General features: G+C 48.8%; 1 protein-coding gene across 3 annotated transcripts in view; it reads left to right on the top strand.

The window, feature by feature from the left end:
* Positions 1–9,758, top strand: part of IKZF1 (IKAROS family zinc finger 1) — a 93,615-nt gene extending 83,857 nt beyond the window's left edge. For all 3 annotated transcript variants that reach the window (XM_044245700.1, XM_044245699.1, XM_044245698.1), the window contains one exon: positions 5,343–9,758. In XM_044245700.1, coding sequence (XP_044101635.1) covers positions 5,343–6,049 — 707 coding nt within the window. In that variant the 3' untranslated portion in view covers positions 6,050–9,758. The remainder of the gene's footprint in view (positions 1–5,342) is intronic.
* The last annotated feature ends 12,974 nt before the right edge of the window (positions 9,759–22,732 follow it).

The raw sequence follows: 22,732 nt of genomic DNA, 5'->3' as shown, positions 1-22,732 counted from the left end.
ATTTAAAATGTGAAGACCTTCAAATCAGTATTTTAATCCATTTGTTTCATTTGGGCAGTATGTACTGGCCTATAGCTTTGGGGAATAAGGACATGGTTTTATTCCCCGGTGTTCAGTTACAATATTTTTACATGGTCTTGCTTCCTAATATTCACATTCTATCCCATAATCCTAATTCTACCGGAAGTCTAGCTACTTATTATTAATCCTATATTTAAATAGATTCAAGGCTCAGACTCAGTCCTTTTACTGCCATTTCTATTTATTTTGATTAATCTCATAACTGAATGGATTTAACATGAAAGGTGTTATAAGGAGCCCCTGGGTGGCTCAGTCAATTAAGCATTGGCCTTTGGCCCAGGTCATGATCTCAGGGTCCTGGGATGGAGCCCCATGTTGGACTCTGCACTCATTGGGGAGGCTGCTCCTCCCTCTGGCACTCCCCGTGCTTGTGCATGCTCATTCACTCTGACAAATAAATTTTTAAAAAATCTTAAAAAAAAAGAAAAAAGAAGATGCTATAGGTGTTCTATTTCCATGATTGTTTTGTGTTCAGGGTTGTCTACCTGCTGCCATTCTATCTTGACAGAGTGTGTGGTGACATGATGGCATTGCTTTTTGAATGTTGCTGTGAAGATCTCTAAGACCAATCTGATATTTTTTTTCTGAAAGGTGACTTCCATTTTCTTTCTGAATGCTTGAAGAGTTCTTTCTGTAACCTTAGAGTTAAATAACCTCACTAGGATGTGTCTTGGTATTTTGTATTCTGAATAAAAATTTCCTCCCATTTTAATCTGGGGAATCCCTTTTTCTCTATTTCTGAAAAATTCTTTTCCTTATAGAGAATTTTTTATTCCATCTGTTGTAATCTCTGTCAGACATACCAGTTGTCCTGTGTTGGATAATTTGTCTTCCATATCTGTTAGCATTTCCTTAAGGTGTTTTTTTTTTTTTTGTCTTTTTTCACATTCATTCACACTTATTATCTTGTGTTTTTCCTCTATGTCAATCATTCCACTTTTAGTAGCTTATGTTCTGTTACTCACTGCTTTTAAATCTATGGATTCATTCTGTAATAAAACTTTTGGGGACTTCATTATGTTTCCTGAGATCTGACATCTCCTTTTTTCATCTCATTCTGTTGTTTTATCGTGCTGTCTTTCCGTGTTGTTTTTATGGAGTCCATGTCGCAAAGTAATTATGAGATACCTCTCTTCATTGAGTTAAGCTTTTTTCCTAGGATGGGCTTATTGGTCTGTTTTACTTCCTTTCCTCCCTTGTACTGCTAGAAAATATTTTCACTGTAACCATGGCATTTCTTTTCATCTTGCTATTCTGCTTGGGCTGATATAACCTGATTGACATTTCGACATTCTTCCCACTGTATGTGAGACTTTTTTTTTCTTTTCCTGTGAGAGCTATCGAATTTTCTAAATCCTGAAAGAATGCCAAGGATGGGTTGGAGGGGGGAGTTCAGGTGAGGCAAAGTGCGGTCTTTGTTAAAAGACTTTCTCTCTGCTCTCTCTCCCTCATTCTGAGATTTGGTTAAATGTCCTGAACTGGTTTTCATTGCACTTGGCTAGAGAGTGGTTCCCAGCCCCACAAGGGGACACCAGAAGCTTCGGGCCATTTCCCCTCATATAGATCAAGAGAGCCAACTTCACTGCTCAGCTGTCCTGTCCCACCTGATTCTTGCTAGCAAGAGGTTTTTCACTGGTTGTTTGTTTGGTTGATTTTTTTGTTTTTTGTTTTTTGTTTTTGGTCAGAAGTGGAAGAAGATGTTTATTTGAATTGGTTCTCTACAAATATGAGGAGATTAGGGAGAATGCTAAGGATTTTGTTGACTCATACTTAAGGTTTTTAGAGGTCAGACCTGCAGCAACCTTTTACCATATGTCTCAGGACAGAATTGCCATTCCTTGGTCCTTGATTTTTTTTTTTAACTATTTCATTAGAACCCATTCTCTTATTTAGTTGATTGCCAAAGTGAACTGTGTGGGTTTTTATATTTCTCACTTTGTGAAGTATTGGGGAGGAGAAATTCTGTGGGTTTCAATATGCCACAGTAATCTGCAATATATGGATTTTTTTCTCCATTTGTTGTTGAGACCAAGTTTTAAAAACAATGGATTTTAATGGTTACTTGGGAAACCAGGGAATCACGACTTTGAGGAGAAGCAGGATGACTAGGTGGGAAACCACCATTTTTGGTGGGGCTATAAACACTTTGATATGTACCTAAATCACCCTCAAAGTCTGTGCCTCATCTTTTCCTTACCCGGGTCCCTACAAACCATCTGTTCTGGGGTTAGAGCAACAAGATATTTACCACCTTAACACCATCATGAGGAGAACTCTGTGATGTTAGTAATGCTATCGAATTACTTCTTTGAACTCTCAATGGAGAGAAACACCACCTCTGTGCTCCCTGCCGTCCACCTCGTGGAGAGATTCCATCCATTCTGTTCCATTTCTGCAACGGTGTGACTGGCCAGCAGCAAGTTTTCCTCTCTGTAATCTGAGGATCACACTGTTCCACTATCAGGGCATATGCCCCTCCTGACCACCAGCAGATTAGAATGAATGCAGGCTGAGCCGTTTCATGATATATCTCCTCTGCAAGCAAGAAATGAGACCAAAAGATACTTCGTAGCATGATGGGGCCAAAGCCTGGACAATTATCAGTAGTCAGAAACATTTTTCTAAAAGGGTTAGTTCATAAGTTTTGAACTACCAGGGAGTTTGTTCTCCTGCTGCTAAGAGCTAGCAAGAGACGTTGAAGTCAGGTGTCCGTGTGGGCGGTGTGGGGACCCTCCAGTGCCACACCCTCACCAGAGGGCATTACCTGGAGTCCTGGGAGAGTCTCTAAGTTCACTTACCTCTGCATCTCTCAACCTGTTCTTCTGCCCGTTACCCAGAAGGGCACTTCCTTCAGATTCTTCAGGAGCTCCCCATTTTCCCCTGGACAGAAGCTTCCTCTTGGTCTAGTCCCATCGTCTGACTAGATGCCATTTCCACCTGGCCCTGCACCCAGGCTCTGGCCCCACCACCTTTACTCGGTCCCTCCGAAGCTCCAGGCTCCTTCTGCCCTTGCTTTTCCTTGCTCCTCCCAGTGTGGGACACAAGCCCCACTCACCTGGCTGACTCTTCCTAGGTCAGAAGCCCTTGTGACACAAGCCTTCTGTTTTCTTCATCAAACTTCACAGCCTGGGCCACGCTGTTTGTGCAGCCCTGTCTTAATATCAGTCCCCTGTTAGCTAGCTTTTTACTAGCTCACCTGTCTGTCCCTCCTCTCTGGTCCAGGAGGAGATACTCAGTGCTCAATGAAGATGTGTTAGAGGAAGAAAAGAAACAGAGTAAGGGGTAAAATGTAAACAATTCGTGAGTGCCTCGGGGGCTTTGTTTTTTCATAAACCAGCCTTGAAAGGAAAGCAAACTAGTAGTCCTGACAGTCAAGTGCAAACAGTTAGGGAATTTGCTAATTAAGCCCTGGTTTCATACTGAACCTATAACCAATATTCTGAGAAGGTGCATCTTTTTTTTTTTTTTAAGATTTTATTTATTGGGACACCTGGGTGGCTCAGTGGGTTAAAGCCTCTCCCTTCAGCTCAGGTCATGACCCCAGGGTCCTGGGATGGAGCCCTGCAACAGGCTCTCTGCTCAGCAGGGAGCCCTGCTTCCCTCTCTCTCTCTCTGCCTGCCTCTCTGCCTACTTGTGATCTCTGTCAAATAAATTTTAAAAAAATTAAAAATTAAAATTAAAAAAATATTTTATTTGACAGAGAGAGAGAGAGAGAGAGAGAGAAGGAACACAAGCAGGGGGAGTGGGAGAGGGAGAAGCAGACTCCCCAGTGAGCAGGGAGCCCCATGTGGGGATCAATCCCAGGACCCTGAGATCATGACCTGAGCCAAAGGCAGATCCTTAATGACTGAACCACCCAGGTTCCCCAAGAAGGTGCATCTTGGTGAAGATATTTACTCAGCAGCCAGAGCTGGTATCAGGGCTCACCATTCCCAGGCAGCAAGCTTGCCTATAGCTGCAAACCTTGCTGCCAGACCAGAAATTTCTTGAGGTGAAGCTTGCATGCTGAGAGTCCTTGGCAGTGGTCCCTTGAGCACCGTTCGTGCCTCGTAGTTTTTGGAAAGATCACCTTCTCCCCTGAGCTGCCTTGGTTTGCGACCAGCCTCCCCACACATACCTCTGTGGCACGTGGCTCTGGTGCTGCCAGTGATGGAAAGGTCAGTGGAGCGGGAAGTGAGGATGGTGTGGGCAGTGGACCCTGAGCATCTTTTTACTCTCAGAGCCCAAACTCAGCTTTCAGTAAACTTTAATGTCAATCATATCTTTTGACTAAATTTTATTCTGAGTATTAAAGTTATGAATTTAAAATTCTTTTTTTAAAAGATTTTATTTATTTATTTGATAGAGAGAGATCACAAGTAGGCAGAGAGGCAGGCAGAGAGAGAGAGAGAGAGAGAAGCGGGCTCCCTGCTGAGCAGAGAGTCCGATGTGGGGCTCGATCCCAGGACCCTGGGATCATGACCTGAGCCGAAGGCAGAGGCTTAACCCAGGCACCCCTGAATTTAAAATTCTATCATGTAATACTATTTTATTTATCTATCTATCTATCTATCTATCTATCTATTTGGGAGGGGGAGATTGTAAGCAGGGGTGGAGGGGGCAGAGGAAAAGGGAGAGAGAGAATCCCAAGCAGGCTGCACATCCACCATGGAGCCCGTTGTGGGACTCCGTCCCACAACCCTGGGCTCATGACCTGAGTGGAAATGAAGAGCCAGACGCTTAACCTACTGATCACCCAGGTGCCCCCATCTAGTACTGTTTTAAATAACTACATTGCATTCTGTCGTGAATAATTATACACTAATGTACTTTGATTAAATTTACAAGAGATTCACTAGTTACAGCAAATCACTTGGAATGCTCTATTGAAAATACATCATTTAAATATTAATCTTAAGTTAAATATAGTAACGTCCGATTATACCCTCCAGAGGAAGAGATGCAGGGAGTGGGTGAGCATTCGGTTGGAAGGTGTGCTGTTTATAATGTCCCCCATTCACTCTGGTTTAGGGATTCATTTGTCGGGTCAGTTCTGTTTAAGTGCAGACCCTGGGCAGGTCCCTCCGCTGGGTGACCACAGGCAGGGATGTCGCCACCTTCCCCATCTGGGAGGTGACTGTGTGGCTTGTCCTCTGCGGGAGGACTGGGATGCCCTGAGGTGGGGTGTCCCCCGCCCCTCCCCCCACCCGTGTCGATTTCAGCTGTCGCTGTCATGCACAGAGCTAATCTGGCCTCACTGACCGTCACCTGCCTCCCACAGGGGACAAGTGCCTGTCGGATATGCCTTATGACAGCAGCGCCAGCTATGAGAAAGAGAATGAGATGATGCAGACCCACGTGATGGACCAAGCCATCAACAACGCCATTAGCTACCTGGGGGCAGAGTCCCTGCGCCCGCTGGTGCAGACGCCCCCGGGCAGCTCCGAGGTGGTGCCGGTCATCAACCCCATTTACCAGCTCCACAAGCCCCATGCAGAGGGTCCCCCGAGGTCCAACCACTCGGCCCAGGACAGCGCCGTGGAGAACCTGCTGCTGCTCTCCAAGGCCAAGTCGGTGTCCTCCGAGCGGGAGGCGTCCCCGAGCAACAGCTGCCAAGACTCGACGGACACGGAGAGCAATAACGAGGAGCAGCGGGGCCTCATCTACCTGACCAACCACATCAACCCGCATGCCCGCAACGGCCTGTCCATCAAGGAGGAGCACCCAGCCTACGACGTGCTGCGGGCGGCCTCCGAGAGCTCCCAGGACGCCTTCCGCGTGATCGGCACGAGCGGGGAGCCCATGAAGGTGTACAAGTGCGAACCCTGCCGGGTGCTCTTCCTGGACCACGTCATGTACACCATCCACATGGGCTGCCACGGCTTCCGCGACCCTTTTGAGTGCAACATGTGCGGCTACCACAGCCAGGACCGGTACGAGTTCTCGTCCCACATCACGCGGGGCGAGCACCGCTTCCACATGAGCTAAGCCAGGCCGAGAGAGGCACGTGGGGCCCAGGCCCTCCCCTCCTGCCAGCAGCCGGGACTGGACCAGAACCTTGTGCTTTGATTTCTAGGTGGTTTTTCGTTTCGTTTTGTATATTTTTTTTTTTAAGTCGGTTGGTTGGCTGGGGTTTGATTTGCCAAGATTTTTACTGTTAGAGACAAGGTTACATGTGGACACCCTACCCCCGCCCCCCAAATTGCTTTGTTACTAGATGTGCTCATAGACTGTTAGCCGAAATCCCCTTCCCCGCTTCCTAGAATTCCCCTCCTCCAAAGAGTTGCTCGTTTTTAGAGAATGTTTGGTAAAAATAGGTCAGGGCATGGGAAGGAATGAGCTGTGCTGAGCGTCTCCTGCACCCCATGTGGCTGCCGAGGCCCCAGATGCAGTGAGCACAGCCCTTGGTCCTCAGCCTGGCAGGTGGCCCCGTCCCCCACAACACAGCAGGGCCGAGAAACCCAAGCCGGAGCGTCTGATCGCGTGCATCTAGGTCTGGAAGCCTGCAGTTTGTAAAAGATGTGATTGTAAGTCACAGCCTGAACCAAAAGTACACTGTTGGAGCAATGCTGGACTCCCCGGGCAAAGGGCACAAGGAGGGGTCGGAGGACCTGGTGGTCTCCGTCTCAGTTTCCAAACTGCTGTAGCATTGCTCAGCCTTCTCTGGCTTTCCAGCAGGTGGAAGGTGCCCCCAACTCCACACTCCCGGAGGTCCATCTGGAGACCACCGCCCTCTGCCTCCTCACATGTGTGCCTCTCGTACCCAGAGTCTGACACAGCACTTTCAACATCCATCGTGAAGTGCTGACCTTAATTCCTTTGAACCTCTCAAATGGTAACATTCCTCAGAAACCAAGGCTTTATCCAAATTCCACACTCTTCACTCCCTGCTGGTTCCACTGACAGCCAGAAGCCTGTTTCCCCTCCGAGGCCCAACCTAGACCCCATTTCAATGATGTCACTGGTTTGTTGGTTGGTACATTTCTTTCCCTGCCCTCACACTACATTATTCTTGTCCTAAAATCCATAAAAGGAGCATGTAGTATGATCAGTCGTTTTCAGAGCAAGGAACTGTGATGAGCAAAGCCCAGGAGATGTGGCTAACAGGCTGAACCTACTTGTTAGAAACTAAACTTTGCAACAGTCTAAAACTCCCCTGTAAGGACAGAACAGCCTCTATGTGCCCACCCATAAATAGGAACGTCCTTTCTCACCCGGGGCTTGGAAGGCACAGAGCGACCATGAAACCCATCAGCGAGGTCTGACGGGAAGAGGCAGGTGGTTCTGGAGTTAGAACCTTCCTGAGCCGTGTTGCGGGGAGCCCCGCTGAGGTGTTTGGCCATTCTTGTCCCCACTGGAAGGGGTAGCCCTCAAGGTTAATCCTATCATTAAAGATAATAATCCCAACCACCTAGGCAAGTAAAAACTATACAGTTTCCAATGTTTACATGTCTTTGCCAAAACTGAACCAAGGTTAACATGAAAAAAAAAAGAAGAAAAAGAAAAATTGTCTATAAGCACCCCTGCATGTAATCTAAATCTGGGTTTTTTAGTCACAGTGCCCTTGACATTTGGGGCTGGATCATTGTTTGGGATGGGGGAGCCCCCTGTGCCTTGCACAATATTTAGCATCAATCCAGGTCACTACCCAACAGATACCAGTAGCAACCAAAAATCTCTCCAGATGTTGACAAATGTCTCCTGGGGAAGCAAGTTGAGAACCGAGTTGGGAACCCCTGCTCCACTTAAACCAGTCGAGGGTCTGGGAACCCTTCCCAAGAGCAAGTGTACTGGAAGAATTGTCCACTCTGGGGGTCTAGCTCCTGACCTGTGTTCCTTTGTACTCACTGAAAATCCTATAAATGAAATAGTCTCTCTCATTCTTCAGAAGCAAATCTCCTTGTGTGCGTTTGAGTTCTGTTGAAAGGATGGAGCCCACACATGTCATTCTTGAGGTGTGGGTGTCTTTGCTTATCAAACGGTGTGGTGTTTTGAAATGGGAAACAGAGTCACGGAGATTGAGACTTGGGTGCCTGGATGTGCTGAGGCAGGTAGCGACAGGGCTGCTGACGGCTGTGATTCCACACTCTGTCACAGAAAACTATATTTCATCCAAACGAACATGGTCAAGGTGAGAGACTTCAGAGATTTCCGGTTTGCTGGCAGTGAACCTGCCTTGTTCTTTTCCATCCATCCCACACAGCCAGTTGGTGGAAAGGAGTTAAGTTTTCCCCACCACGTGGCTTCAGACAAAGCTGAACCCCAAACTGTAAATAGTGGCCACAGATGTTCTTTCCTAAAATGCTCCCATCCCCTCCCCCCACCACTGCCTTTTCCAGCTAATGTAACCGTCTATTTACATACTTTTTCTTGTGGTTTTATATTGTAACACCATTTTTCTTTGAGATTATTGTGTTTAAAGTAAGGTCCCATAGAATGGCAACAAGTAATTAAATTATGTTACAAAGATGGTCCTGTTCTGTACCGAAAGCTGTTGACATTTTCTCTTCTAGCTGGTTAAAGTAGGGTTTTGCATGACTTCATTCCTTTATGTGCTGTGATCTGTTCTGTTGTTGGATAGTGTGAGTGTGTGTCTTGGGAACTGCTGTGTCCTGAAGGGTGCCTAGGCTTTATACACCTATCTTTAAAATAAACACCAGAGACAGGAGGGTCACTAGTTTTGGGTCAATGTGTCGATTACAGTAAGAAATCACTGCCCTTCCCCTCCCGTCCCCATCACTGAGCTTCCCCCAACAGAAAGCCTGGACACCTGCTCCTCACCCAGGTCCCTTCTGTGACGTGGACCTCAGAGCACAGGCTGTCCTATTGGAAGGATCACTAAAAAGATTTGAGGTGTCATTGTTTTGCCACCAAAGGTCGTATCCCCACACCAGTCACTTCAGAGACCGGCATGTTCCACTTCCAATCGAGAAGCGTCCACAAAAAGAAATCCTAGAATCTTCATTGACAAAGGAAGCTACTGTTAATGGAGATGTGAGTTTGGGGTTTTTTTTGGGGGGAGGGATTCTTTTTATTTCTGTGGGGGTTTTTTTTTATTTGTTTTGATTACCATGTAGCTCTCATAGTGTGGTATTTTTGCCAAAGCAGAAGCAGAATCAGATGGACTTGCAGAGACAAATCACGAAGCAGATGTATTTCTCTTTACCTGCACTTTTTGAGTTTCAGCAATAAGGAAGGGTCAACTTACAATCCAGTCAGCTTTCATTCAGCTCTGTGTGTGTGTGCGTGTGTGTGTGTGTGTGTTTAACTTTAAAATGAACCACAGTCAGATCTATTTAAGATGGACAGGTCTCAGAAGAAAGAAGTACATCCACACATGGGTATGGTCGCCTTCACTGTGAACAGATGTAACCAGGTATTAATATGCAATATTGTTTCAAATACTTTCTAATACACTTTTTTACAATGTTGTCTGTGGGGATCCTCAAGGTCCAATTTGCTTGCATCCCGGTGCAGCTTTAAGTCTCTGAACGCCATTCTGGAAAATATGTGTACAGGATTGTAAATGAGAAAATGCTCTTGTATTTCCCATCCGCCTTCTCTGGTGATGTTAAATTATTTCTGTTTAGCTGTGAAAAGGGGTAGCATACCCCCTGGAGGAATAGAGGATCCTTTTGTACACATTTTGAAAATGCTTCTTCTGTAGTGATAGAACAAATAAATGCAACAAATACTTTGTTCCTTTCCCGTGAAGTCCGGGGCCCAGAGGGAGGCCACCTGCCGCAGACTCCTCCCCGCCAGAGGAGGGGGAGGGCCTTGGGGCGGCTGAGCCCGGCGGGGGGAGGGGGGCACGTGACCGTGGGCATGGGTGGTGTTCACAACACAGTAGTGTGGCTCAGCGGCACACTGACCTCTCCGCGGCTGCGCTGGGCTTGGGGCGCGAGGTCTCAGTCTTTGGCTTCAAAATGTGGATTTGAGGCAGGTGGCGGTGGCGAACAATAATCGGTGTGCCCCACGCTCTTCACAGTCCGAGGCATAATACCGCGGGAGGCGGGTCCGCAGCTGTGGGGGCGCGGGAGACAGGGGCTGATCACAGTGGCCACGTGTCATGACCCTACAAAGCTGTGCTCTTAGACCAGGGCCAACCGGTGCCAGAAGGCTCCTGTCCCTTTTGGAGAGAGAACCAGACTTCAGGTTCCCACCTAGTGAACAAGATGGGGTAGGCCAGGTCTGCATGGTGCAACCTGGAGCAAGATGAAACGCTGGTGAAAGAGACCACGCTCTTCCCCGTCAGCCCTGGCCGTCAATTCCCAAAGGAGACTTTCAAAACCAGCCCCTGACAAGGCAGCATCTTTTGAGGAAATGCTCAACCTCCTCCAGTAAGCTCACTTCTGGAGTGTGTTGCTCGGACTGATGTGATGGGATGCACTAGAAATCGGTTCCACCATGTTGCAGCTGTGCCTTGTTATTTCTCAGTGATCACAGATCCGGAGAATCAAGAGTATCTGCACTTACTTACAGATAAACCGAGCTCAGCCGAAGGGAGGAAAGTCACTCAAAAGGATGAGTTTGATGTGAGAGTGACAAACGTGTCTGTGTGCATCCGTGCAGCTCACATCCTTACAAAGCTTAATAAATGAAACCTGGAGGAATTGAGAGGCAAATCATCGCTGGCACTAATCCCTCCCAGATGTCTAGTCTCTCAGTTGCACATTGGACTCTCATCCTGGAGCCCCAAATGTGGCCAGTGGGTGAGAGTGAGGTTTCCAATCTCAGTTCCAAGAGCCATCGGTAGGACAATAAACTCCATTTCTTAGTTTTCACCAAGAATCCTAAGAATGATTATCTCAGCTCATCCTTCTGACACTGAACCTTTAGTGTTCCTGTGCCGTCCCTGGTCGCTACACCCTGCAAGTCCATGGTGCATCTACCTGATGGGCCCGAATGATGAGTCCCACTCTGGGTAAGGCTGCCCCGGAGGGGGTCCACCTTTGTGGGCTGACAGTAGAGGTGTGCCTGGCGAGCCCCAGGAGGACAGCGCTGGATTTTAGGTGGGATGCGGCAAGGTGAGAAAAGCTGGCGACAGGAGCAGAGGACCGGAGGCCGAGTAGACGTGATGTGTTCTTGGTGCCCTGCCACTGTTCCCAGCACCCCCGGAGCAGCTGTGAGCACCTCCACCCTCTCTGTATTCCACAGGGAGCCCCAGGGCTGCTGCTGAATTTTCCTGCATGATTTTATCATTCCTGCTGGAAACTGCTGCTCTTGTACACTTTGTGTCTGCTCCCAATGAGGGCCATAAATATATAAGTCCATACACACACACACACATATATATGATTCTATTATTCTATTTAAGAAAGAGAGCAAACGAGCATGAATGGTGGGGAGGGGCATAGGTACAAGCAGACTCCCACTGAGCTGAGTGAGGATCCTGATGTGGGGCTCGATCCCAGCACCCTGAGATCATGACCTGAGCCAAAGGCAGGGGCTTAACCCACTGAGTCACCCAGACACACCAAAGTCACATTTAAATGTGAGGGTGAAACACTAACATTGGGGGAGCTAAAGACCAGGTTGCAGATCCAGAGGCCAAAGATCCCTGATCCCACTACTAATTAATTAGCCATATTTTTTTTAATCAAAATTAAGCATCTTGGAGGTTTTGTGACTCCTTGGTGAAAGCATGCATTTTCATCAAAAACACATGAACTCTCAAGGAACAGAATTCCCATGGCAGTTTCTAAAAGTCCTGTGCTTTTTTTTTGGGGGGGGGGGGATGGCTTTTCAACTCCAAACACAGAGCAAGGCACAAGAGGAAATTCAAGGGACCCAGTGATTGGTACAAGACTGGGGGTTGGTGGGGGACGAGTTCCTCTGCCGGCCAGGATCTGCTTGATGCCTCTGGGTTTTCTCTGCACCAAAGTCTCGAGTGGCATCAGGAGGCAGAGACCCCGCCTTCTCAGAGATCCTGCCAAAGCATCACTGTTCCTTGCTCTGCCTGCTTCATGGCAGTCTTACCTGCCTATCTTCAAATGCCCTGGCCCTCAAGCCATCTAACAGGAGAAAGTGGAGTCCCTTGGCTCTGAGGATGACAGTGCTGCCTCACAGCCAGGCATCTCACAGGCCTCTCCTGCCCTGAACCCAAATTCCCAATCCCCAGCTGCCTCAAGGCTTCTTTGTCCTCCACCCCCTGCCCTGGCACCGTGTTTCCAGAGATCTCCTCTGACCCTGGTTTTCGAATGCAGCTCAGAATCACCTGGGTGGTCATTAAAAATGCAGTTTCCAGAGCTCTGCTCCTGATCTTTCTGGAACTGGAGGTCTGCATGGAGTCCATCCACCAGGCATGGGACCAGCTCCCCCAGACCGATGAAGCTGATTCCCCATCCTGTTTGTCCCCCAGCACAGTTCACAGCTTAACCCTCTTCCTCTGTCCAAACTTTTTTTTTTTTTTTAAAGAGAGGAAGAACAATCATGATTCTCTCTTCCCCTGGAGTCTGAAGCAACTCAGAGACAAGAGGATCAGAGAGTGGAAAACCAAAATAAATCGCTATGTTACCCATACAACCTAGATTAGAGGACACACTTCAGTGCATGACCACAGCAGTCTTGCTAAACCCTTTGCCCTGAATTAAACCAGTGTGTTCCCCTGGACACAGGCAGCATTTAAGTTCACGCACTCCCAGGAAGACTGAGCTTTGGCCCTGTGGGAACGGGGGACAGGAGACTCAGCAGGCAGCACAGCCCAGCACAGCTAAAGTGTGCTCAGTTCTTGCCCCCAGAGGAGGGTGAAGAGGTGACCAAACATTGGAAGGCACGGAGGGGAGATGCAGTGGGAACGAGGGAGGACAGGAGGACCTAGGCATGTCCTGGCAGGGGTCAAGCTACTAACCTTGGAGGGGGTCCAGATAAGAGGGAAGCAAAGAGGAGAGGGATTGGATTCTTGCCACTAGGATGCAATTTCCATGAACAGAGTGGTTTGGGATTTTTTTTTTTAAAGATTTATTTATTTATTTACTTATTTATTTATTTTAAAGAGAGAAGGCGAGAACATGAGTTAGTTGGAGGAGAGGCAGAGGGAAGGAAAAGACCATCTCAAGTCAACTTCCCACTGAATGTGGAGCCCAATGTGGGGCTCGGCCCCACCACCTCAAGATCATGACCTGAGCTGAAATCGAGAGTAGGGCATTAACTGACTGAGCCACCCAGGTGCCCCTGGGATTTTTTTTTTTTTTAATGTACCAAGTGCCACATCCTTGGTGTCAACAGGAAGGCCCGGAATAGGCTGGGGGCCTGCTCTGGTCTGAACAGTCGTGTCCCCTCAAGTCCTCGTGCTGAAATCCCAGCCGAGCCTTCAGAAGTGGGATTAGGGCCCTCATAAAAGGGGCCCAGAAATATTCCTGTGCCCACGTGAGGACACGGCATGAAGGTACAACCCAAAAGAGGGCCCTCAATCCAACTCTGATCTCACAGGTGCAGCTTCCAGAACTCTGGGAAGTAGTTTCTGTTGTTTCCAAGCTTCTGGAGTCTGTGCCATGTTGTTACGGCAGCCCCATGGGTGAAGGTGGAGCTCCATGGACATAGGCTACATTATCTTCTAAGGCAATTTAAACCACTGCTCATTGCAGGAATAACCGTATCTGATCCTAGAGGAGCCATTAAGACCACAGAAGGCTCGAAGGGGGGGAATGTGGTTTTGGTCTTATCTAAGCGACCGGATGGTGAGAAGAGGTGAGCTGTAAGGAGAGGTCCAAGACCTGAGCGTCACCAACACGTGGATGGCTGATGGTAAGGAAAGTGACGGATGTACCATGTGTCTGAGGAGGGAGAGGGGGAGGCCGGGCAGCGGCTTTGAAGAGCCCACAAAAGGAAAGCCAGCTGTGTGCAGCACCCCGAATTTTTTCGGTGCAGAAAGAGAGGCCACAACTGGGTCGAAGGAAGCAGTGGAAATGAGAAGGGGCAGAGAACAAGCTGCTGCCTGAGGGCCCAGGACATCCACAGGGACATTCCTGAAGCACCCCCATGGGGGTCTGGCAGAGGAGAAGCCAGGAACCCTGTACACTAGGCCTCAGGCCTTGGCTATGACTTGTTGCTCTAAAAATGCCAAGTGCTGGGCAGTATTTCCTAGGGACACAGGTACAGACCTTGTGGTGAAGTCCCCTTGCTTGTCCCCTCCCTGCTCAAGACTCTTCCCAAATGTCCCTCCTCCTCGGCAGCAGGGCACTGGCCCGCGGAGCAGATGGGCTGTGGCTACCCGGTGAATCGGTACGACGGGAAGCAGATGCAACCACCAAGGTCCCTGCGCACAACTGGGAACCAGCCAGTTGGGGAGGAAATTTGCATAACAAGGATAATTTGGTACCAAAACTGTCCCTTGAAGTGAACTACATGGATCTCGGTACAGCTAACAAATTTCACTTCTTCTTTCCCATGTTTTGTCAGACCAACTAGATGTGACATTGAGCGTGTGAATTGTCCCAAAATGTTCTGCCTGTCCCTCCGTGGGTCAGCTCCAGGCCTCCCTTCTGCGCTGCCCATCCCTAGGCCTCCCATGCAGGGGTCCCCTCCCCGCAAGTCCCCCAGCACATGCACCCACACCTACACATAGCAGGGTGGGCCCAGGCTCTCCAGAGTCCTGCTGGCCGCTACGCTGGGCTGGCCTCACCTCTGGGGCATCTCAGCCCACCCGGCACCTGTGGCAGCTTCCTCATCACATCTCCCTCCTGCTTCCTGTGGGTGAGGGCAGGCCAGGCCCCACAGCAAGGAGGGTCTGTGGTTTTGGGGCCCCCATCTGATTCCCCTTTCAGGGCCTCCTCCCTCTGGGCGCTGCCACTCACAAGACCGGCTGTGGGTCCCCCCCACCCCGCCTACACCCAGATCCTATCCCTGAAAGCAGGAGGATGCCATTTCAAAACCACGGGTGTGCCGCCCAACGGGGAATCAGTTGCATGTTTATATCCAGTGTGAGTTTGGGAGATCTGCCACCACCACGGCAACCCTGAGAGGTCAGGGAGCCTGGTCGAGGCTTCAAGTCCACTTCCTCCAGAATGGCATCCAGGCCAACCACCACGTGACTCCATGTGGTTCCCTCCAGCCTCACTGCTGCTGAACTAGTCATTCAATAAGCCTGAGCTCATTGTACTGAGCTGGTTTGTGGAACTCTCTCAAGACCAGGTCTCTGTGCTCCTGGAGTCCTTGGCTAAGTCCATGCTGGGGGCTTTGGGATGCTGTGTGTCAAGTGTCCACCTCCTCCATCAGATTGTGAGCTTCTGGAGGGCAGACATGCTGCCGCCATCATCCCCAAACCTCCAACAGCAAACAAAGTCAGGCACTCACAGTTCTAAGAATGCCGTGTGATATGTGGAATGGGCCTTCAGTTCTGCTTCCTGGGCTCCTTGAGGTCTTATCTTGCCCTAGATGGTGACCTGAATCCCCACCCCATGACTCCTCTTTCTGAAGCCTCTTCTCATCTTTCCACTTGCTTCAGGGCCATTGTCATTCTCCCTGGAGATAGGCACAAGGCAATGGGACCCAGGTCCCAGGCTCCTAGGGTCCCTGAGTCTTTCCAGGAGGGTCTTGTCTTGCATCCTAGCATTTGGGCCCTTGTAAGGGGGTCCCATCCGGGGGACAGACTGAACGGTCTTGAGCAAAAGCTGCTGAGGAGTAAGAGGGGCTGAGAAGCAGGGAAGGCAGCCTGCCAGGATCCTCTGGAACAAGTGCATCTCAATCAGACCTTGAGAGACAAAGGCAGAGAAGAGAAGCAGAGTCATGCAAAGTATCCAGTGAAGACAAAAAGGAAGTGACGGATGGACAGATGGAAGGAAGGAAGGAGCAAATACATGGAAAGAGTAAGAATGTAGTGGACACTAATCCAATTGTATCAATACTTTAAGTGTCATTTGTCTAAATGCAACAATTAAAGGGGCACCTGGGGTGACTGTCGGTTAAGTATCTGACTCTTGATTCTGGCTCACGTCATGACCTCAGGGTCCTGGGATCAAGCCCTGCCGTGGGCTCTGTGTTCAGCAGGGAGTCTGCTTGAGAGTCTCCCCCCTCTGCCCGTCCACCCATGTGCGAGTTCTCTGGCTCTCTCCCAAAATAAATAAATAAAATCTTTTTAAAAAAATAAACAAAGGCACCAATTAAAGCACAGAGATTATCAGAGTGGAGCCACAAACAAGCCCCAACTATACATTGTCTGCAAGAATTCCCATTTAGATATAAAGACATGTAAGCTAAAAAGAAAAATGTGGAGAAAGACACCGTGTTAGCACTAATCCAAAGAAAGCAGGAGTAGCTATATCAAGCTTTCAGACAGAACTGACTTCAGAGCAAGGACATTTATCAGGGACAAAGAGGGGCCTTACCTAATGATAAAGGGGTCTATTCTTCAAGAAGATGTAGCAAGCCTGTATATGTGTGGGCTTAACAGAGCATCATAGTATCAGCTGAACTGATAGATATGCAAGGGAGAAGAGACGAACCCATGCTTGCAGTCAGAGGCTCTCAGAACCAGACAGATCCAGCAAGCAGAAAATCAACAAGGACACAAGGACCCTGCAACACAGAAGGGGTTATTGGAGTGAAGAAAGGCAGCAAAAAAAATTCAAGGCAAAAGGACAGCATGCAGACAGGTACAAAAGGCTCGAGTGTGAAGTGGTGTTTGAGGAAAGTCTGGGTCCAGAGTGTGGCTAGAGTGTCCTGGGATGGCTTTCTGGGCCTGCGGCCTCCAGCTAGCCCCCCCCGTGGGGTGGGGGATAAGCAGGAGGGGCAACCATGTTTAGCTCCAGAAGCATCCTCTCAGCACCAAAGCTGAACAGGGCCCAGAGTGGAGTGGAAAATGAGCCCTGTTGTGATTCCGGAACTGCCAGGCTGCTGGGGAGGAAGGGCAGAGGTGGGTGTGTGCACCAGTTTCAGGTAGTGAAACTAAGGCCAGGGAAGCAAAGTGACTTTTTCAAGGTCACAGAGAGTCACCCTTGAGCATACTTCCTAGAGCCCATTATGCATAACACAAAATGAAGAATGGAGCAGAGTGTTTTGGGGAAAGCCATAGACCTCTGCCCCCTCTCAGAGAGTTATGCTGTATGGTAGCATTTGAAAGGTTCCAAGAAGGACATCTATGTGGCATAGTCAGTGAAGTATCTGCCTTCAGCTCAGGTCATGATCCCAGGATCCTGGGATCAAGTCCTGCATCGGGCTCCCTGCTCATATGGAGTCTGCTTCTCCTTCTCACTCTGCCTGCCGCTCTCCTTGCTTGTGCTTTCTCTCTTTCTCTCTCCCAAATAAATAAATAAAATCTTAAAAACAAAGGCTCCAAGAAGAATGGAATATAGTTCTTTAATCCAGATTCCCACAAATGGATCTAATACCCCCAAATCCCCACCACCCCTTTTTTATTGTCAACATACAAGTTGCTATAGGAGGATGTGGTGAACAACTCGAAGCCTGTCCCTGCTCCAGGAACAGCCCTCCAGCCATGCCCCAGTACTGAGGTCTGGACCACTGCTCAACAACACTATTCCTGTGGTGCCAGGCTCTGCTTCTCCTACTCTTCCTGTCACCCTGCTTGGTGGTCTTTAGCATCTGGGGTCATGGGTGAAGAACTAGGTGTGGTTCCATGACTTGGTCAACGTCCTCATCCAGAAGTGAAGCCAGGGTAGAAACGAACACAGACCCAGGCCCCAGAGGGTGTCCCCCCCAAGTCCTCTGTGAAACTGAGGGCGCTTGTATGAGTTGTCTCCTGCCTTCTGGAAGTTGGTCTTTCTGTGAGAGTGGAATTGCTTCAGGGACATGTCTTCTGCTGCCAGCAGGGGTGTAGCTGGAGCATTTCAGAGGTGAGATTGGGGGTGTCTCATTCTCTTTATGGCAGGAAAAAAAGAGGCATGGCACTCGCCTTCTCAGCCTATGGTTCCACTCGACATTGAGACGTAGGACCTGATGTTGGGCCTGGATGATTCCAAACACGTTGCGGTCCTGTGTGCCTGTGTTGACATTTGAAAAGGAGCAACATACCATTTCAATATTTATTTCCTGGTTCAGGCCTTGGTGAAAAACACCACTAGACCAACCATAAAACACTTGAGGGAAACAAAAGAAAGAGAGAAATGTGCTGAGCTGGTCCCGGATACCAGGCACAGTGCTGTTGCGATCTTTGCAAGCTCTGTCACACCTACCTTACAGCTCAGACAGGATGCGTCATTTCCCCAAGTCACGCAACATTTGCAGACCCCAGATACCCAGGATAACACAATTTGCAAGAACGAAATAGAAGCAATACACCAGTGTGGAGGTAACACAACTTCTTAATAATGTATCTACTCTGTTATGTTGCATGTAAGAGAAAAGGAAAGATACCAGTTACGCCGATAAATTATTCTTTGTTTTCCAAGCATTTTCCTATGATGGCTGCCGTTAGGTATCATTCACATTTCTGTTTTTCAGTACCCAAACCTTTCAGTTCAGACTCAGTCATATTTTGTATACATCGCCACACATAGAGTTTTTTTTCTTGTGATGAGAACGTTTAGACCTACCCTCTTGGAAACTCTCGGCTATGTAATACAGTGTTAACTATGGTGGCTGGGCTGCATATGACCCCCATGCGACTTATTTACTTTATAACTGGACCCCCCTCGCCCATTTTTCCTATGCCAGGCCCCCACCTCTGCCAACCAGCAATTATGAGGAAGAGCCCTTGAAACGGTTTCACTTGGGTGATGTAAATCTTGCTTACAACACTTTATGTTTGGAGCTCGGGGTGGGAGGCAGGCAAGCAGAACAGTTTTGGGGAAAAAACACAATAAAGAAACAAAAATTCTCATCCATGGGGCGTGCCTGAATTTGAATGATGGGATGAAGACATGTGTTGAGAAAGACGAATGATTCAGAAAGAGAATCAGAAGTAGTAGAAAGCTGAGTGGGAAAAAATTTACATAGGAAAAAAAAAAAAAAGGTGTAGCCTTCCACTCTGCCCTGCTATCCGAGGGGGAGGAAACCACCATGCCGGAGCCCACAGGCTCCTCCAGCGCCTCCTGTGGGGCTCAATGCCGGGTCTTCCTTACGAAGAAGGACATCCACCATCCCCCTGGGTGGCTAAATGCAGCCCTCCCCCAGCAGGCCCACAGATACCATCACTGAATACTCACTGAATCAATATTCGGTGAGTCGGGCACAGAGCAAGGAATATGGCAGGGGCAACGTGCATAGCAAGCCTGGGACGGAGGTGCCAACACCTCCTGTCTTAGAGCTCACGTGCAAGAGAGTCCTGGACCTCGCTCACCTGAGGTCCCCCGGCGGATGAGAGCCACAACTGTCACCACACCATGGTCAGTGGGGCTGGGCCTCGTGTACAGAATCACCTGAAGCAAACAGAAGGAGCATAGTTCCTCACCCTTAGGATGACTTGGTCACCGGCAGGCACTCTGGGAGCACGCATACCCCCATGTAGGCGGGGGTTGAGAATGTGAACATAGAGCAGCTGAAAAGACATCTCCTTCAGAAGCAAAAAGCATAGCTGATTTCTTGACTGTTAGCGTGGAGGACCAGAGTTTCCCTTTCCTTCCCTGTAGCACGGAAATGCCGCAGCGTACATCATGGCCTACCTGTGTTGGACCAAAACAGAGGCTCAACGTAGAACATCGCTGTTCCATACAGTAGTAGCTTAGTGGCCCACATGGCTACTTACACTTAAATTCACTGAAATGTAAAGAACTAGAAAATTCAGTGGCGTCAGCCACATTCCATGTGTTCAGGAGGCCACGCAATGCCCACAGCTACCATACTGGACAGCGCAGATACTGGCAGCTCTCTAAATCACGGAAAGCTCTGGGGCATTGCTCTGAGAAGCCTCCCAGCGTCCAGCCTGGTGCCCAGAAAAGGTGGTACCTGCCAAGCATTGATTCCCTCCCCAAGTAAACCATGCACTCCCAGTTGGCTCCGCATGAAGCCTGCCCTGGGGTACTGGATCCCTAACGCTCCCTTCAATATTCAAATTATGCAGAAACTTTCATTTCCCTTTTGACGACCAGGGCTTTCACTCTGCCAGGCAGGGACAGGACATTTGCCTGAGGACGTGTGCTTTGTATAAAGCAGGCTCACTGGGGCCTTCAAGGTGTTGGCTAAGCGGGGACTGCTTTTCCCCCACCAGTGCCTTGGAATTCGGGGACCTGCCTGACTTCCTCCCTGTTCCCGGTGCTGTGTTGGAGCCCCGGCTGGCTGCTTCTGTGACCTCCAGTCCCCTTCCCGAAGCCACAAGCTGCAAAACAGAAACTGAGGAGCCATGGCGGGAGGGTGGGATTTCCAGCAAAATAGGGAAGGGCTCGTTATAGGCTGCTGGTACGTTCTTGCAGGATCATTCTCCTCCCAGGAGAAAAAGAGGAAAAAAAGGCAAATCACTTTCCACTTGCTTCTGCTTCTCCTAAATAAACTGCTTGCCTAATTTCCTTTGCACTTAGAGAAATGTTCCTTGTGAAAGTGGCTGTTTCCACACATTCACACAGCAGGGCTCTGGGAGGCACTTGCATTTCGGGACCCTTCCCTTGCCTGGTTACATCCTCGCTCCTTGCATCTGGGCTTGAAGACAGGTGCTCACTCAGATCAGCGGCTCCTTCCTTCAGTAGCGTGTACGGGTCCCTGCTGGACCTCAGGGCCAGGACACAGCTCTGGAAGCTTCTCGTCGATATCAGGCTGCAAAATACAGGGCTGTGTACACCAGACTGTCACACACTCAAGGCCACGAGAAGGAAGTCAAGACCATTCCTAATCCCAGTCTCTGAGTACTGGGCTGGAGTTGGACCTGCTGGTTAATAACTCAATCTGATCGGCCTCCTCTTCAAATCAGAGCTGAAAAACGCTCACTGGAAGCAGACAGACTCGGTGAGATGATGTCTGGTTGACCCAGGAAAGAATAGCTTACTTAAAAGGGATTCAGCCACTTCCAATTTATATAGAAACAAGCTCAGGGAAGGTTCTGCCGGAAATCTCCTTGTGAAAAATACAGACCAAAGCATGTTGAAAGTCCAATTAATTAAGCATTTTTTAAAATGTTAAGTACAGTACATTAAACAAGACAAGTGAAGAAACCCAAAATTTGAGGTTTTAGCACATTAACTAGGAGAACATTTTCTGACATCCGATTTGGAATTCCTTTAATGGTTTCAGCATTCGAAGGGATGCACACTGCTGCCTCCAGGGCCTTCTCAGAGCCCTGAGGGAAAGGTTGGAGAAGCTCTCCATCTAGTGGCGAACAGATGGGGCTTGGACAGGATCTGTGCCGCTGACAACCAACTTCCTGGTTTCAGGAGGTGCTGCACCTGCTGGGGGTAAGGGTGAGCCACTCCCACCCAGCCCAGCTCCCCGACTGCAGGAGGGAGAAGCTGAGCCCTGGGACAGTAAAAACATACCCTACTCTCTCAGCCAGGTAAAGGTGAAAACCATCTTGCAGCCAGGTAAATATCAGAATCGTTTGCTTATGGGTTGATTTCAAATGACCCCTTTGCATCTCATTCAGCCATGATGCCTCCTGAAATCAAGCTTTGCATAACCTCTGTTACACCAAGAATAGGGATCGCCCTCACCCTTGCTGTGGTCCAGAACCCTGCTAACCTTGATGGATGCTCTTAATCTGTCTCTACCTGGGGAGCCACCATGACCTCTGTTGGACTTTGCCCTAAGCCAGGCAAGGAGCTTAAGAAGATCACTGGCAATAAGAATGTAACTCAGACGATGATTGTTCTCGCTGCTGGCCCTTCACTCCTTGGCCCCCAGGTTCCTGGAGCCAAGATCTCTGATGTCTTGCAGGGGAGGAAACATTTCTTCCTGCCCTCTGAGGTTTAATGTCTGAGTCTGAGGAATGAAGAGGCAATAGACATATCAACAGGAGAGAAGATGTGTGATTGTTATCTGATGTTAAAAGTTTTGCATGATATGGAAGAAATAAAGAAATGCCTAGGTTTGAAGGCTTTTGTGCTCCTCGGACAAAGGAAGACATATCTAGAGAGAAGTGAAAGACAAAGAGAAGAGACTGAACTTGCAGGGGCTGTGATTTATAAGACAAAAAACATTATGGGAAGCTTGCGGCAGATGAGGATTCTCTGCTTGGGCTGGGGAAAGATGCCTTCACAGGGAGAATTTATGCTCTGCTTAAACTGGTTGGGGGAGGATGGGGGAGGGCAGAGAACTCATCCTATCACTACATTTTCTCAGTAGCTTTTGGTTCAAAATAATCCTTACCTGAGAGTGGCCTATTAGACGGTGCTGCACTCTGGTCTTGGGTACCCTGGTTCTGCCTGCCACTGCTCCAGTGCCCACTGACCCCAGACAGAGAGGACGCTGTTTAGTGTAGGTGAGTGAGTGCACACGGAGGTTAGCCCCTCTGGGCTCTTGTTCTGGACTTAGGGTAGCTCAGGCGTGTTATCTGCTCTCTGTAGGCCTCCCTGTATTCATCTGTGAGGACAGGATGGGAACAGTCCCTGCCTTAAAAGGTTGTCACAAAGACGGCACGGGAAAGGCACGGTGCCCAGGACACAGGAGACGCTCCGAGAGGGTGGGCTCCTTTCCAACAATTTTTCAAACCCTATTCTGTCTCACTCTCTCCAAACTAGGATTAAGGGAGATTACACATTGCCTGAGAAAGGATTAGCAGACTTCAAAGTATAACAATAGAAACTATACAAAATAAAATACAAATTAAGTCCAAACTTCACCATATTCGAG

This window comes from Neovison vison, chromosome 4, assembly GCF_020171115.1.
Source record: "Neovison vison isolate M4711 chromosome 4, ASM_NN_V1, whole genome shotgun sequence".
NCBI classification, from domain to species: Eukaryota; Metazoa; Chordata; class Mammalia; order Carnivora; family Mustelidae; genus Neogale; species Neogale vison.
This window is presented reverse-complemented; position numbering and strand designations above follow the sequence as displayed.